Below are 16,568 nucleotides of genomic sequence, written 5' to 3'. Positions count from 1 at the left end.
CTCATATATTCTCTTTATCAAGGCCAACGGTTTCTCATTAGGACCCCTTGAACCAGAGCTTATTAAAAAGGACAAGGGATGGTCCGTTTCCAAAAAGAGGAGAAAGCAGTTATTCAGATGACATCCATCCCTATGAAATCAGCACAAAGAGGTAAACTGAAAAATCATGCTGAAGAAACACTGCAGCGTCTGCTTCCAGCCTCTCTTTTAGCTCATACCCCATCACTCTGACATCACCAGGGATTCCTCCTCTCCTCCTTAGGGGGATGGTTGGCTGATGCAAAGGTAGATATAGAGTCCAAGGCCATAGGTGTGCATGGAGAGCCCACCGGAGAGGATAAAGTTAATCACCAACTCCCCCTTTTTCTTAACCTTCCTCTTATTGCTTAGGTCTCATTTGCCTTGTCTTCAAGTGAGCTGTAAGACCGCTGAGAGGGGCCTGCAGCCACGAGCCTAGAGAAGTACATGCACCTCTGGGGACAAGAAAAATCTGTGCTCAGTTTTAAATAAGAGTCACCAAACTGCCCAGCTTTGCTCATTTGAGACCTCTCATCCCTGGATTCTCCAAGAGGCCAATCCCTTCCCACAAGAGCAAATAATACCACAAATTCAGTTAGCATCTCTAACGTTCTTCCAAAATACAGTACGATTTAGAGGAAATCCTTGGAAGGAACATGGAAGCTCTTCGCCTTTGGTTGCTTCAATAATTGACAGAAAATCGACATTCATCCAGCAATCAGGAGTGAAGTAACTGTGCAGGAGCCTTGTAGCAGACAGGCAGCATCTCATGTTTGCCCACGTGCAAACAGAGTTAATTGGGCTGCAGATTAGGTAGCAGCACTTCTGACGGGCAGATGTTAACTGGGGGCCAGGGAGAACATTGCTGCTCAAAACCAAACAACATAGTTAACGCACCACAGCTTCTCTAAGCAGAAAACAAGAAGGGAAACAAGGCTGAAAGGACCCAAATCTACTCCTTGTTCCTATCTGCAAAGTGCCTGAAGCCAGCTTGGCTAGATGCAGAACGGCAGCGTTTGATGTGAATAAGGGGCACAAGAAGCAAGGCGACCTGTGTGTTGGGATGCTACTACGTTGCTCTACTGCTCCCTCACACCCACCCCACATCTGCTACCAGCAGCCTACTCTCCAGTGCAGCGTTATCTACAGAAATCCCACAGCGAGCCACCGACACGAGGAAGCTTGAGGTTCCTGCACGCAGAGAGTTAAACATTGAGCTCTTTTCTTCTGTACTGTAAATAGCCCCATTGCCAGTGATTTGGAGTGATTTTTCTCATTACAAAGGATACAGCAAATCAATTCTGAGAACTCCCCTTGGATACCAGGGAGGCACAAATCTGGTCTCTGCAGAAGAGGAGCGCATACCAACTAGCAAAGTGCTCACTGGCTGATCCAAACGCCCTTTGCCAGAGGTAGTCCCAGAAAAATATTAGTTCTGCGAAACACTTTCACCTAAATATCTGAGAGTACTTTAGTCATCTCATTACAGCCTAGCTGCCTATGCTCTAACCCTGGCCCGGCACCTAGAAATTAAATCAATACAGCTGTGAAATCAAATTGAGACAAAAATTTTGATCTCTTGCCCCCGAATAAAGCTGGAGAGGGGCCAGGAATAAGTCCTGACTTTAGCACAGAAACTTGCACCATAGCGGTACCGATGTGCACAAAACGGGTCTTGCTTTCACAGGGCTCAAAGGTAACATCCCCATGCAGAGTGTTTTCCACGTTTCTCCTGTGAAACCCTCAAGCATAAGGTCTACAAGATGGAATGGATTGAGAATACAGATGCCCAGAAGTGGTTTTCCACTTGACCTCCCAGCTAGCCCTTCCTCAGAGGGCTTCCTAGGACCCACCTCCGCGCCAGGCGCCCACGCGTGTAGCGCTGGATGACAATTGCAGCTTGTCTCAGCCTTTTGTACTTGACCCTCTGCAGCCAGCCCCGCACCGTCTTCTGAATCATGATTGTGGCAGCTCTGAACTTATCTGCTCGCAGTTTCTCCAGATATGCCACCTGGCCTGCACGGAAAAAGATCTTGGTACGTCCAAACTGGAACTTGTCTGGATCCTTTTCAAAAGCATAAAGGAAACTAAATTTAATTAAGGCAAACATTTTTTTTTTTTTTAGTCTATGTTGCTCAGTAGATACAGATTAAAAAAACCCACTTTGAATCAAATTTATCAGCTCAGCCCACATCTCTTCTTAACTGGGTGATGAAGATATTATTAGACTCCAAACTACCTGAGCTTCTATATACCCATTGAGGAATGCAGCACTAGGATTCAGTCTTAAGTTGCATATATTTATAAAAATTTTGAATGTTTTTTGGTTGGTTGGGTTTTTTTGGTTGTTTTGGGTTTTTTGTTGGGTTTTTTCAAGTTCAGTAGAGCAATGCAACACCAGAGGACTTCAAGAAAAGATTTCTTTCTCAAAAAGATTGAGGCTTACATCTGCAAAGTCATACATACATCTGCAAAGTCATACATGCACCGCAAATGGCTCTGCAGCTAAGACAAACGCTTGGTGCATAAGGAGAACAGCTTTTGCAGAGAGGAACCCAATTGAGTAAATTCCTCAAAATCCCGCAAGGAAAACAAGGATCAAAAATTAAAACCTGGCTAAGATGCTGTGCACCTTCTGGGCTCCTCAACAGCAAGACAACAGGAAGAAGCCTTTGCGTGCACACTTGCAATTTAAAAATAAAGCACATGAGCGAGTAGTAAGGTTTTGGTGAGGGGGGGTGGCAAAGACTTCTTATTTGCTTATACGTATAAGGGGAAAAAGTCCCAATCTATAGGATGCTTTTTCTACGTATTAGTGGCCATTAAAAGTTTCCCACACATCAAGATGGGGCAATTACTGCATTTTTCTCTTACTCATTTGTGCAAAGAGAAATTTAACGATGGGGTGTCGGAACCGACTTTGGCTAAGGTTCATGATGTTGTACACACAGTATCCAAAGCTGGACCTCTAAAACGTGCTCCAGCTATGGCTAGCCAAAATGCAGGAGGGCTTGGAGGGATGGAGCTTTCTGGAGATGGCCAGTTGTTCATGTACGGTCGGCGATAAGAAACTCTGGACTTCACCAGCACTGAAATGGTATGTTCAGCTTGACTGCAATCAAGAGATCCCATGTCACGCTTGCTCTCGCTACCTCCTTGCGAGACTATCTCATTTTGGCTGCCTAGGCTGAATAAGCGCCTGCACGAGCAGCAGGTGACGTAGGAGCGGGAAGAGCAGTTCAGATCATATCAAAGCCACGAGCTTCCGTGCTGTAAAAATCATTGCCAAAGATTTGGTCCCAGCTCACCTTAATGAGGTCTTCCAACAGGGTCTGACAGATCTGCTTCTTGTCATTCTTAGAGAGGTCTCTCTTTTTCATAAGAACACGATACCTATTGAAAAAGTCGTGGTAGGACCATCTGAAAGCAAAGCATACACAGGATTAGTCTGCATGCTGGGCATTATTTCCTTAAAATAAAGCGTTTGGAGTCACAGACGAGTCAAAATACGAAACTCATCTACCGAGGGATCTCTCACCGCCACCCTCAGCACATTTTGAAGCCACCTGAAAGGAGCTAGGTCACCCCAAACCTGACACCCAGTCTCAGCCCTCCCCTACCACCGAATGACCTTATCAGTGCACTTCTAGCCTGGAAAAGAAAGGCCATGGATCACTTTGTTTTCACTCCTCCCGATGTGCTTTTCCCAAGCTGCTGCATTTTACCAGGCAAATGCAACAATGCTGTTCCCTTCAGAAAGGATACGCTAATTTTGAAGAGATCATGGATCTCCTGATTTGGCAAAAAAAAATTTAAAAAGCAATCTTGATGAGATGATAAAGAATGACTCAAATAGAAACTATTCCTTATTTTCCTTTTCCAAACTCTGTTGAGTATTAATTTGAATCGATTAATTCAATAATCGCTCCATGTTGAGGTCTGTGGCCGAGACCCTTAAAACAAACACAAAATCTTTGGACTCTTGACTAAGCAGCCACTTGGAAGATGCCTCACTGTCACCAGCAGTGAAGTTTCCAAACACGCAGAAGGAATTAAAGCACTGTATCTTACTGCTAGGAAATATCATCTCCTGCTGCCGCTGTTAGATGTAGAGCCTCCAGACTGGATCCTGGAATTGGTTCAGCATCTGCCAAGTTTCAGCCTTCTCCAAATTAACAGAGTGAGTTATGGACCCCTCAAAACCCGAGTTTTTAATTAAAGCACTAGGCATTTCCAGCACTGTCAAGTACGGCCATCGTTATTTCAAAAAAAATATGCATAACAACCATCAAAGGAAGATGGGAGAGAATTGCAGAGATTTATGATTTCTGCCCTCACCCAATGAAACCATCTGCGAGCCTGACCCTCACCCGCACGGATGTTCTGGCAGAGCACAGGAGCACCAAAATGAGGACACACGCACTGTATGAATAGCAGCCATACAGAAACCTCTTCTCCTCAGCCCCGCAGCCCCACGCGTGCCTTTATTTTTGTGTTGTTACACCCAACTCTTCCTATTTTTCCACTTCCAGAGATTAAGAGAGGGGGGAAGAAAGGCAAAATAAATTGCAGAGGGCCAGAGCGATGCTTGTGACGGGTCCCTTACGCTTGGCCCGTTCGCAGCGGTGGGGCTGGGCGAGACATCACACCGCACCTCCCACGCTCAAGGCTGCCGTCTCTATAAAATACTTCATCTCTAATGAAACTTCTTGAAGGCTGGAAGCCAGGATATTTAGCAAGATAGGCATACCAGAAACATAACCCTTATTTCAAAATACACGACCAACACAGTTTCACATCAGTTCAGAAAATGCAGCAGGGGAGGAAAGCCAGACTGATTAAAAGCAATACTCTAATTAAAAGAACACAGTAGAAGAAAACGTTTACAATGAGAATGGAAGGGAGCAAACAAACAAACAAAATGGACTGCTAAGGACTGCGAATTGCCACACAATTCCCGCATGGACACTTTGCACCCTGGATACCTTTTGCAAAGGCTATGGGAATGGCAAAAACTAGAGAGAGTCCTTAACGTTGTTCCCGAAGCAAAAGGTAAGACGGAGGGCTCCTGAAGACAGGAGCAAGAAGGAAATTGTGACAACAGGATTTCCCATGCTCAGAAGCTCAGAGTATCTCTGGAGTAGCCAGATTTAGTGAACGTTTCATCCTTATCCACATGGGCTAGTCCTGGGGCTGGACAGCCAAGGCTGCCCACCCTCAAATGACCAAAAGTACTGGATTATCACTAAAAAGAAAAAAATAAGATACCTGCTATGGGGAGCTCTCTCTGGGGCGAGGCACAGCAAAATTGAACACAAAGATTATGCAAGACTACGAGCTCGTGTCATGTACAGTTTAAGCTTAAACGTGCTTCATCTTTGCTTTCTAAACGCCTTCATTTTATAATTACATTTCCCATTTTGTACCTGCACCTTAATCCTTTTGCTTTGTGCAAATAAAACCCGGTTTCATTTTAAGCACGTCTGAGGCTTTATGCAGCTCCAAATCAAACCCGATAGGAGAAGCAGAGCACGCAGTGCCCCCGAGGCATGCAGCCAAGCACGCGACGTTGGAGACCTCCTGCCTGGCTCAGGTATTACTCAAGCCAGGGAGAGCTTGGGGGGGGGGGCGGGGAGAAAAGAGCAGGACGGAGTATTCCCATTAACCTGCCAGAGTCAGTTTAGGGGCTGATATTATTAACTGCTGCTATTCGGAGGAAGAAGTCATCCTGCAGGTGCCACCCGGGCTCCTCCGGCAAAGAGCAGATGGCGAAGAGGCAACACGCGTAACTGAGGGCACGGGTCCAAGCTGGGCAGACAGCAGCAAAATCCATCATCTTCCCGCACCAAGACAGAGATCCCACAGCTGCTTTCAAACAAGAGAGTCAGACACCTGCAGAAATTCCTTAAAAATAGATCATAAGTCACTACACAGAGGGTCCTTCTTCAGAGCCTGTCGCTCTAGTTTTGCGTGGTGGTAAAAAACTGATTTCCACTTGCTTCCGTTTGAGTCCATCTTTAACATCGATAACTCACTTTCTAGGATTAAGTCTCACATGAGACATTGGAAGTGGCAGGGAATACGCTCACTGATTGCTGTCGGGGTGTTTTGCTGGGCTGGTGGCAACCGAGTCCTCTACCCACATGTCCCGGAGGTTCACAGCCAAACGCCGCGCCTCCACGGCACAACACCGCTTCAACCCTTGCTGCAGCAAGGCCACTCTCACCATCCTCGCTGATTTAGCAGGAGATGACAGTCCTGAGACCACACTGCTTGTATTATTGTCCACAGAATATCAAGACAAAAGCTCTGCCACGCCGGGGCTCAGCTGGTCCATCAGGAGTTTCACCGGAATATTTGCAGTCCCAGTTCACAAACAAAAGGAAGCTGCAGGGGTTCATAGGTGCTGTTACAGGATCCCCCCAACAGAAAGGAACGATTAAAGCACTCAGGTTTAATGTAACATGCCTGGTTAAACCACTTCAGGTTCAAAGCGGTATAAAATTACCTTACAACTACGCGCTTCGAGAGAAACAAACATGATGCCCCATCCCTACAAGCGAGATCTCTCTGGTGCAGAAATACTGAAGCTCAATGCTTTGGTTCATACATGTTGTTGTGGGTTTTTTTGATTGTTTGTTTGTTTTTCAGTCTTCTGCACATACATGTCTTTTTTTTTTTAGGTTCAACATCTGCATCTTCAGCAGAGAAAAGGAAAAAAAAAAAAAAAACCAAAACTTATTTCCCTCCCGGCTAGACCACAAAGCGATTGCCAGCACGAGACAAAAGACGTGCCATGCTACCCCACAGCTTAGCAGGTCAGGACAGATTATGGGAACATTATACCTCAGTTCAACTTGTTGGCAGGTATTAAATTCAAAGCAGACCTCGGGTTTTCAGGATGCTGCCACGCAACATGGGCACGCCTCATTGCTAGGAGCTGGAAACCACCAAGGACCACTAAATAAATACAATTCCTTATAATTATCAAGTTATAAGATCCAGACAGGTGGCGTAGGTGAAGAGCTGTAACCAGGAGGATTTTTGTACCTGCACAACTGAGAAAGAGGGAGGAGGAGGCACGAAGGACTGGCCAGATACTACTCAAAATTTCCCAAGGGGGAGAAAAAAAAAAAAAAAAAATCTCGGAGCTGAGATCAAGCACAACCAACCTCAAACATCAAAATTTTGCTTTGAGGTCAGCACAGGTCACTAAAGGGAAGAGACAATAAAAGGAAGGGAAGGACACAGGACAATAACTTATGCCTGTGATAAAACCACCCTCCTTGGGCTTGAGCAGCAAGGAGGATGCTCAAGGGCTTGGCCAGGAGCAGGAGACTTGGTCCACCCAGCAATTTCTTTGTCATCTACAGGAATTAGACAGAGGGAATAAGCCATAACACACGCCACAGATTAAGCCTTGTATCTGTGGTTTAAAAGACACAATTTGGATGCTTTACACAAAACTACAACCGGGTGCAAGGCAAAGGCGCTGCTCCTGCCCGAAATCACAGGGCTACGAACCCGAGAGCAGCCCTCGTGCTGCAGAGCCAGCTGGATTTATTATAACCTCGCAATTAAAGGGAGGGCTCGGCTAAGAAACCGGGGCTGAAATTCTGACTCCTGAGGAAGCCTCTGAAAAGCGTCTCTCCAACCAAGCAGTCAGCAATTGCCCAAAATATCTCCAACCTATTGTTTTAGGGTGATTACAGCAGTGCTATTTCAGCAGCACTGAACGAAGAGCGGAAAGGAGGAGTACAGTAAGAGCTTGAAGCTTTTATGGCTTAACCATAATATGGTTTCTTTCGGTGGCCTAAAATTACTGAATGCAAAAATCTTTCCATTAAGGATAAATAAATTCATCGCCCCCCGTCACCCAAGACCATCCCAGCGACCGTGCGCTGAGCAAACCCGGCTTCATGTAAGAAATCCTGCCAGCACCACGTGGTACCGTCCCCTGAAGGGATCAGTGTTTTTAAAAAGTAAGGAGCTGGACTATATTGATCTTTCTATAGGAGCCGAAGCCTGTTTGGGGGCACACAGGTTGAATATTTGAGCCAAGATTTGACGTGAAATTATTTTAGAAACTCTGGTTCAGGAAGAAAATTTCTCTTGCCTTGTTTACTGCAGCAAAACAGATTTGCCTTTCAATTTCCTCTAAAACATGCAGGCTGGCATGGCTTGAAATTATCTGGAATATATTCAAAGAGCAGAAAGAGAGGGAAAAAACCCTCTATTTACATATTACTTTTGTTGGGAGTGGGGGGAGCGGGCAAACAGAACTGCTGGTAGCCAAAGTCATTTATAGGTTTTGTTTCCTTGAAATGACTGCAAGACAGCTAAAGGCACATTATAAAAAAAACGATTTTATATCCAAGGATGCCCATGATACGTTTCAATTATGAATGTTTAATGTTTATAGAGTTTAGCAGCTGTGATTTCACACTGAACTGATACAAAAGATGCTGCATCTGACAGTCAGCTCCAGCGACCAGAGGAAGCAGCCAAATGCCCCAAATACTTAAACAATAAACGTCATACATAACAACTACAATAAGAGTATTTTGGAGAGACTGCAACGACAACGTTATTCGGAGCGACTGCACGGCGGGAGACCGCTGCTGTTGTACTACTGACTGGAAACCACCAGAACCAGCAAGAAGAAAAATGCAGAGTTTTGACAAAATGCAAGTTAAAAACTTGTTTTAAAGAGTATTTTGTTATTAATGGAGATCTGCACCAATTCATTCTCTACAGGCTAATCTTTATGTAGCCAGTTTCTATAAAGAAGATGAATGGTTTTATCGTACAGAGACATCTTCCATGCTTTACCGGCGGAAGTTGATGATAGATTTACTATCTACACATCTAAGACAGTCCATTCATCACAGCCATTTACGTACATACTAACAAATACATTCCTTAACTGCTGCGTAACATTTCAAACCAAATTATACATTTTCAATTTACTCGAGAGAGCGGCAGAGTGCAGCGTACCATGGAAATGATAAAATAAAGCCAGGCGTACCCAAAGTGGGGAGCGCAAGGCTTCGTCTTTCAGTGGGAATACATCATGTCCTACATGGGTTGAAGAACACTGAAAACTATATTAATTTTTTTTTTTTTTTAAAAGGAACCAGGTAAAAAAAAATTACCGAAGCCTCAAAACATTCAATTCTTCAACCCATAAAGTAACCGCGATGGAGAGGCGTGAAATAACACGGCGGAAGGTAGCTTTACCCAGAAATCTCTGACCCAAAGCCACATCACTCTCAGAAGTTACTCTTGTGACAGTATGCTGGAAAATATTCAGATCTAAATACTACAGGGTGAAAATAAATGTTTTCTCCTGTTTCTGTAATAAAACTCTCGAGAGAAAACATTTTGAAAATTCCCTCTTGCTCTAAAAGGTAAATTGCTTACACCCAAGTGAAACAAAACTCACAAGAGATCAAGTTTTGCATGATTATTTTAAGTGGTTTAAATTTATAGCCTTCACACACGGTTTAAATTTAAAGCAACGACCCTCCTTTTTGGGCAATCCTTAATCAACCGTTATAAACCAACTTATCTCAAAATACAAAGAAATACGGAGGAATAACCAATGCTCGCTGGGATGAAAACTGAGACAGGTCTCAGGGATGTAGAAACTCAGAAAGAACTAAAATGCCTATTACATTTCCCACAGAATAAGATCCTGTAGAAGCAGCTTTTGCCACGCTGGCTTATAAACCCAATTCAAATATACAGATTATTCACAAGCTTTCAATGTCGTTGCACAGCTCCTGGGTCTGGCTTTTCAAAACTGGAATTTTATGACCAAGGAGGGTGAAGAACTACCAAAACCCAAACTGGGTATCTTATTTAGTGCAGAGTTGTTCCTGTATACAATTATCTTCTAGAAACGTTAAAATAAACAAAAATCTGTCCTTGAAGCATCCCAAACACTGAACTGGAGGCGGTCACTCTGAAAGGCTGAAATAGCTATTTGTACCCTTTTTTTTTTCCCCCTGGAGGAAGAACAAACGCTGACAAGCTGCAGTGATGGAAGAGTTTTGTATTCTTAGTGTCCTGGGAAAAAAGACCTCATAACCAAAAGCATGCAAGCAGAGCTGAAAGCATCGCTTTTGCGTTTTTCAGGATGGAGCGGTCTTCGCACCGGTCAATTATTTGCTGTAAATAGATCTTGGCTGGTCTCCAGGTGCTGCAGCGGTTTCTCCCCTCTGTTCCCCCTCCCCAGTTACTAATGATACGTCGATTTTAGCGCCGTAGGGTCTAAACCGCAGAGTTAAGTGAGCAGAGATGGAAAAATGCTGTAAGGAAATACGGAGGAATAACCAGCGCTCGCTGGGATGAAAACTGAGGCAGGTCTCATGGATATAAAAACTCAGGAAGAACTAAAACATCTATTACATTTCCCACAGAATAAGATTACATATTCCCGCAGAATAATGCTACGTCAGGAAAACTATGAATGGAGAGGAACAGGGTATCCCTGCAGCTATGCTAAGACCAGCAGCAAAACCCACGGGCAGCCCTCAAGTCAGAGCTCCCCAAACCTCCCCGGGACCCACAGCTGCAGAGCCAGGAGCACCCACTACACTGGGGAGCATGACCACTTGCTTAATGAGCATAAAACCGCCTTTCTGTGGCCTCTTCCAAATGAAACCACAGCTGTTTCACTGCTCTAGGGCTTTCAGTGCAAGAGGACAGACAGACGGATTTGGCCCTGCAGCTACTTTAACAAAGAAGGTAATAAAAGACCCGACTCACGGGCTGGTTTTTAATTTTCCCCTGTGGCTTAGAGATCATGTAATTTAGGAGCAACTTTTTAACAGCTACTTCCACAAACGCCTTGAAGACTTCAGAGATGGGAGCCAAAGGTGGTGCTGGGTCTTCTAACAGGGCCAGACCCCCAACAGGAGGACCCGAATCTCCATTCGCCTCTCTGCCACCCTTCCACGCTGGCAGAGGAGAGAGAAATTGGTTTCTATGAACCTTTTTTTTTTAATTTTTTTTTTCTTTTTTTTTTTCTTTTTTTTTTCTTTTTTCCCCTTCTTAAGGAGCTGAGCTCAGCTGGCCAGGGAGATCCCCATCACCGGTTTTTGCCTGCCCATGGAGGTCACTGGCCAACAGAGGTTTTAGGCGGGCAGAGCGCAGCAGAGCCTTCTCACGTCGACGCATGGAAGCTACCATCAATTGTCAGAGGCTCTTTGCAGCTTTGCAGGAGATGAGAGTAACTGATAGGCAGCACGCTCCTCCCCAAAAACCGGGACAGGGAGTTTCTCGTGGTGTTCAACATCACACTTAGCCGACTCTTTACTGAGCGTATTTATAACTCCTTTGTTCCATATAAAAAGGCTGATGGCTATGCTGACATTAACACAAAGCTGCCTGGCACTAAAATGCAATTGATGCATTTTTAGAATTATTCGCCCTTGTCATCTTCAGGGCTTATTTATAGTTTATGTTTTCTGATTTATTAGGCCCTAAACACCTCTTTTGAATTCTGTATCACAATCAGCAAGAGCCACACCACCCATAACCTTTCCTTTTACGATGCAAGAGTTTGAAGCCTAGTATGCTTTGGATGTGCGGTGTGAAAGCCTGCAATAATAATTTACAACCCTTATTTTCTTTCTCTGCAAGTATAATCAAAATTTTTTTGGCTGAAATTACTATTGCAGCAGGTGTCTGAAGCCAGAAAGAAAAAAAAAAAGGAAAGCAAACCGTACAGTGCAAGGAGCTTCTGTATGGGGAGCTTCAGGCAAGCAGGGATGGGCAGGGCAACACTTGCTCCCAGGCAAGCTCGATGCAGAGGATATAGAGACATTATTTTGTTACTGGCTGTCCGCCTCCATATGGGATCAAAGCTGGATTCCTTTATCTGCCACGCACCAGCATTTTCAGAGATTTCATCACATCAAATTACTTCTCAGGACCAAACTGAAAGCACCAGCCGAAATGCTGGACACGACACAACACACCCTCCAGCAGCCTCATTTTGCAGCTCATCGCTTGATAATGAATCTCTTCGATCTGAGGAACCCAGGAGCTCATGGGGGTTTTGCAAAATAAATCAAAAAAATATATAAAAAGGGGAAAATCTAGCCTGGATATAAACCAACCTAAATAAACCCTGTTTGCCCTGCAAACGCTGGTGTTTTCTTCTCCCTCCCTTGCCCCAGATAACGAACTTGCTGAGTAAAGCACGCCAGCAGCACACCACCACGGCAAATTCCCAGCACAGTACCTGGACGGGAAGCCAGCTGCACTGATGCGGATGGTCTCCAGCACTCCACAAGCTCTCAGCTGCTGCACCGCTCTCTTCGGATCAAATCTGCAATTATATTTAGGATAGAGATTAACACAGCGAGAAGGAACCCACATCATCAACCCACCCGACAGCGACTCTTCTGGGGACAGGAATCAGCTTCCGATTTATGGACAAGAGCTCTGCTCTCGTCATTAGCATAGAGACTGAAGAAAACCGTACATCCATGGATAGCTTTTGTCCACAGCCATTCCCTTGCAAACCTCAGTATAACCACAAATCCCATGCCTCGCTTTGGGAACAGGCTGCACAGATGTCACACGTTTTCCCTCCCTGTCACAAGACGTTGTGCTTTTCAAGTGCAACGGACCTTGCTATTGCCCTACTGTCGATGCCAAGCGGTACTCTTGGGACACGATGACAATCTGGTGCAATTAGTCCCTACAGCCATAACCTACCCAGCTATGTAAAGCAACACAACTACGGTAAAGAAAGGAACAGGCTACCCCATCACAAGCTGCCTGCTGAACCAGACGGTATTATTTTTGCAGCTATAAGGGCAACAACATCTTTCCAGAAAGAAATCCAATTCAACAGCAAAATAAATCTGATATATTAAATTCCATACCAAAACCGAGTAATTAACGGGTCCCACAGGTTTGCAGACCATTGAGTTTACCAAGAACGGTGGTGCTCATGTTCCAGACTGTCGTGGTTTAACCTCGGTCGGCAACTGAGCCCCACCCAGCCGCTCGCTCACTCTCCCCCCAGTGGGATGGGGGAGAGAATTGGAAGAGTAGAAGTGAGAACAACTCGTGGGTTGAGATAAAAACAGTTTAATAATTGAAATAAAATAATAACAATAATAATAATGTAGTAATAATAATGTAATAATAATAGTAATAATACACAAAGCAAGTGATGCACAGTACAATTGCTCACCACCCGCCGACCGATGCCCAGCCAGTCCCCGAGCAGCGGCCCCCCCGGCCAGCTTTCCCCAGTTTATGTACTGAGCGTGACGTCCCATGATACGGAATGTCCCTCTGGCCAGTTTGGGGCAGCTGTCCTGGCTGTGCCCCCTCCCAGCTTCTTGTGCACCTCCAGCCTGCTCAGTCGGTAGAGCACGGGAAGCTGAAAAGTCCTTGACTAGTGTAAGCACTGCTCAGCAACAACTAAAACATTGGTGTGTTATCAACACTGTTCTCATCCTAAATCCAAAACACAGCACTGTGCCAGCTACTAGGAAGGAAACTAACTCTGTCCCAGCTGAAACCAGGACACAGACTAAGGGCTTTGGTAGGTGTCACGTGGAAATTCAAGGTATTTCTGGCTCTCAGCTGTCTGCCCTCCTCTTTCTAGCAGGCATTACCCCTCACCACTGGCATCTCATTTCCATCAGCAATTTGTGCTGAAAAACTCTGTGCCAACTTCCAGCTGAACACTTGGGCAGTGCTCTCTCTGGCTCCTGGCATGAGCCCGCTTTCAGATGGTCTATCTTTGCACAGAGCACAGGTACCAGCGTCCCCCACCACTTCTCCCTCCTTCCGCCCCTGACACCGAACGTACAAAGAGGTCCCAGCTCAAGACGTTGGACCCTGGCAGAGGTCACCGGATCAGGCTTGGACTCGGACGATGTGGATGTCCATAGCTGCATTAGGTTTCCAGAACAAGGCTGAGGAACGAAACCTTCTCAGGTACCTGCTTGTACCTTCCTGAAAGCCCAAAGTATTTATACCTGCAGGTCAAGAGTGCATGAATAATTCTGCTTCGCCTCCGCTGTGCAAAAGCAGCATAAGAAATAAGCCCCTGCTACTTTGTGCATTTTTAAATTCCCTGGACCTGTCAAGTCTACAGCAAGTTATTCACTACAACACAGCAAACACGATGCAGGGTGGAAAGTCAGTCTTGGCTGTCACTCACTTCGAGGAAGAATCCACAAGGGTACAATTTCCATAACAATAAATAATAAACAGGACCGGCAGATGGACAGGGAAGCTTCAGTCCCGGAAGATCCCAGGGCAATGTATGTTGTACACGGGGGGAGCTTTCTGCAACGCGGCCAAGCCCTGCTCGGGGGGGGTGAAATGCAGTAACCAGAGTGGCTGCAGTGATTTATCAGCATGGAAAGCCAGGACCCTCTCTAGCGACAACTCCAGCTACGGGCTGAGGCTGAAATAAAGAGTTTAAAAGTGGGACGATACACATTATTACGGACTCCTCTTCCTTGCCATGGCAGGTGGAAGCACCTAGGAGGTTGCTTTTGGCCTGGAAACTCAAGTAAGAGATCACAAATTCTGCCTGAAACAGAATTTGGAAGGAAAATTGTCAAAGGTACAAGCTGAAGTCAGGTATTCCCCTCACACCTCTCTCTTTGAAGTCTTCTCCATGAGGGATCAACCTCAAACGCAGCCTGCAGTCAGATGCACAGCAAATATCACTGCATGGCGCCAACGCTCCCTCCAGGCTGGAAGTCTGACACCCCTTACCTCCCAAAGAAACAAACCTTACATTTGCACCAAGATATAAAGCATGAATGAGAATAATGCAGGTTGCAAGAGACCTTAGAAGGCCTCTAGTCCAACCTCCTACGTTCAAAAGCTGGGGCAGCTGCGGGGGCAGACCCATAGCTCAGGGCTTTATCCAGTCAAGGGCTGAAAACCTCCAAAGATGGAGGTTGCACAACCTCTCTAGGAAGCCTGCTCCACTGGTAGGCTGTTTCCTTATCCTTAAAAATGTTTCCTGATCTCCCGTCTGAACCTCTCATGTCAATTTGTGGCCATTGACTCCTGTCCTCCCACCACGCACTGCTGTGAAGAGCATGGCTTCGTCCTCTTGGTAACGCCTGTAAGTACTGGAAGGCTGCTATTAGGTCCCTTCTCTTCTCCAGGCTAAACATCTCATTTTAGCAAAAACGTAATGTTCTTGTGAGCTGAAAAATGTTACGTTTTAGGAAGAGAAAAAGGTCCGTGTTTTTTTACCAATCAACGAAGGTAACACCGAGTGTTCTGCATGCTACGAGATACCACTTCAATGCTAACCCAGGGCAGTGCCACTGATGTTTCATCTCACTGATGCCTCCTGGCACTGTGTATTTTTCAGCACAAGTGCCTCTGAAACGCAGACTCCTTTACAGCCATCCCAATTCACCAGACCCGAGTTTTACATATAAGCAAATAGACTTTATCTGAGCCACGCTACGGATACAAATTCCTCAAGCTGGTGGCAGCAAGATCAACATTGACCAAGACTCCCAGATCACAATTTCAATTAAGCAATCCATGATGGGTGAGGAGGGAGATGATCTCTTGCAGAAGAACCCCCGGTACAAGACACCTGAACCAGTGCTTTCTGGCTTGTAGATGGGGTTGTAACACCACCACACCAACCCAAAGCACCCTCCCGTCATTTCCAGCCCATGGTGACTCCTGCAATGCTGCCGACTGCAGACACCTGCACGCTGCTCTTCCAGAACTGTTCTTGTGTCTATTTTTCTTTTGCCCTCTGTTCCCAAGATCCCCAGCTTTGACAACTCTGACATTCGCCAGATGGGGAGCATCACATCGGACCGAGTCATCACTCGGACTGCGAGCAGACACATGCAGAATTATCCTCCTGGTATTTGCTACCCCTAACATCTTAGAAGTACAACTGAGTTCGTTTAGATAATTACTGCACCTTGACAATCAGGAGCTTGCACGATTATAAAACGATATTAACTGCATCCTGAGCATCACGTGAAAAACTGAATTGCAAAGTTAAAGGCAAAGAAGTGAAGATGGATGAGCTGAAAGTAGAGCCGAGCAGGGACATGGAGTCTTGGAAACGCTCTTTGGAAAGGTGAAGCCATTTCACCATGCAGAGCATCTACCACACTCCCACTGCAGAAAGTTAGAAAATACTTTCGTGCTTTATCTAAAGAAAGCAATCAAACAAAAAGTGTAATCCTGAAATTCATTTCAATGGACAATCTCTGCAAAAGGCAACGAGATCGAGGCCCCGAACACCTCCAGTACCTACAAAATGGTACGTGAAATAGATAAAACAGACCACAGAAACTGCCGTCCCAGCACAGACAGCCAACATAGCCTTCTCCAGAGCTGACAGCTAATTATCTAATGAATCAGTTAAATATAAGCCAGCTCCTGAATGTCTTCTAACCATCAATACCGTTCACTTTGCTGTTTGCAGGGGGAGAGGAGTCAAGCTGGGGAAGCCTTCTGGTGCATACATAGCCACCAGCATATCACAACCAAGGCTGAGCCTGTTTATGGAT

General features: G+C 45.5%; 1 protein-coding gene across 2 annotated transcripts in view; it reads right to left on the bottom strand.

Annotated features, from left to right (window-relative positions):
- The window catches only part of LOC143173127 (unconventional myosin-Vb-like), a 153,759-nt gene that overhangs the window by 48,170 nt on the left and 89,021 nt on the right, over positions 1-16,568 (bottom strand). For both annotated transcript variants that reach the window (XM_076363201.1, XM_076363200.1), the window contains exons 17-19: positions 12,272-12,358; positions 3,327-3,438; positions 1,872-2,083 (exon numbers count right to left, since the gene is read on the bottom strand). In XM_076363201.1, coding sequence (XP_076219316.1) covers positions 1,872-2,083; positions 3,327-3,438; positions 12,272-12,358 — 411 coding nt within the window. The remainder of the gene's footprint in view (positions 1-1,871; positions 2,084-3,326; positions 3,439-12,271; positions 12,359-16,568) is intronic.

This window comes from Aptenodytes patagonicus, chromosome Z, assembly GCF_965638725.1.
Source record: "Aptenodytes patagonicus chromosome Z, bAptPat1.pri.cur, whole genome shotgun sequence".
Classification (NCBI taxonomy): domain Eukaryota; kingdom Metazoa; phylum Chordata; class Aves; order Sphenisciformes; family Spheniscidae; genus Aptenodytes; species Aptenodytes patagonicus.
The sequence above is the reverse complement of the archived record's forward strand: the minus strand, read 5'-3'. Positions and strand labels throughout refer to the sequence as shown.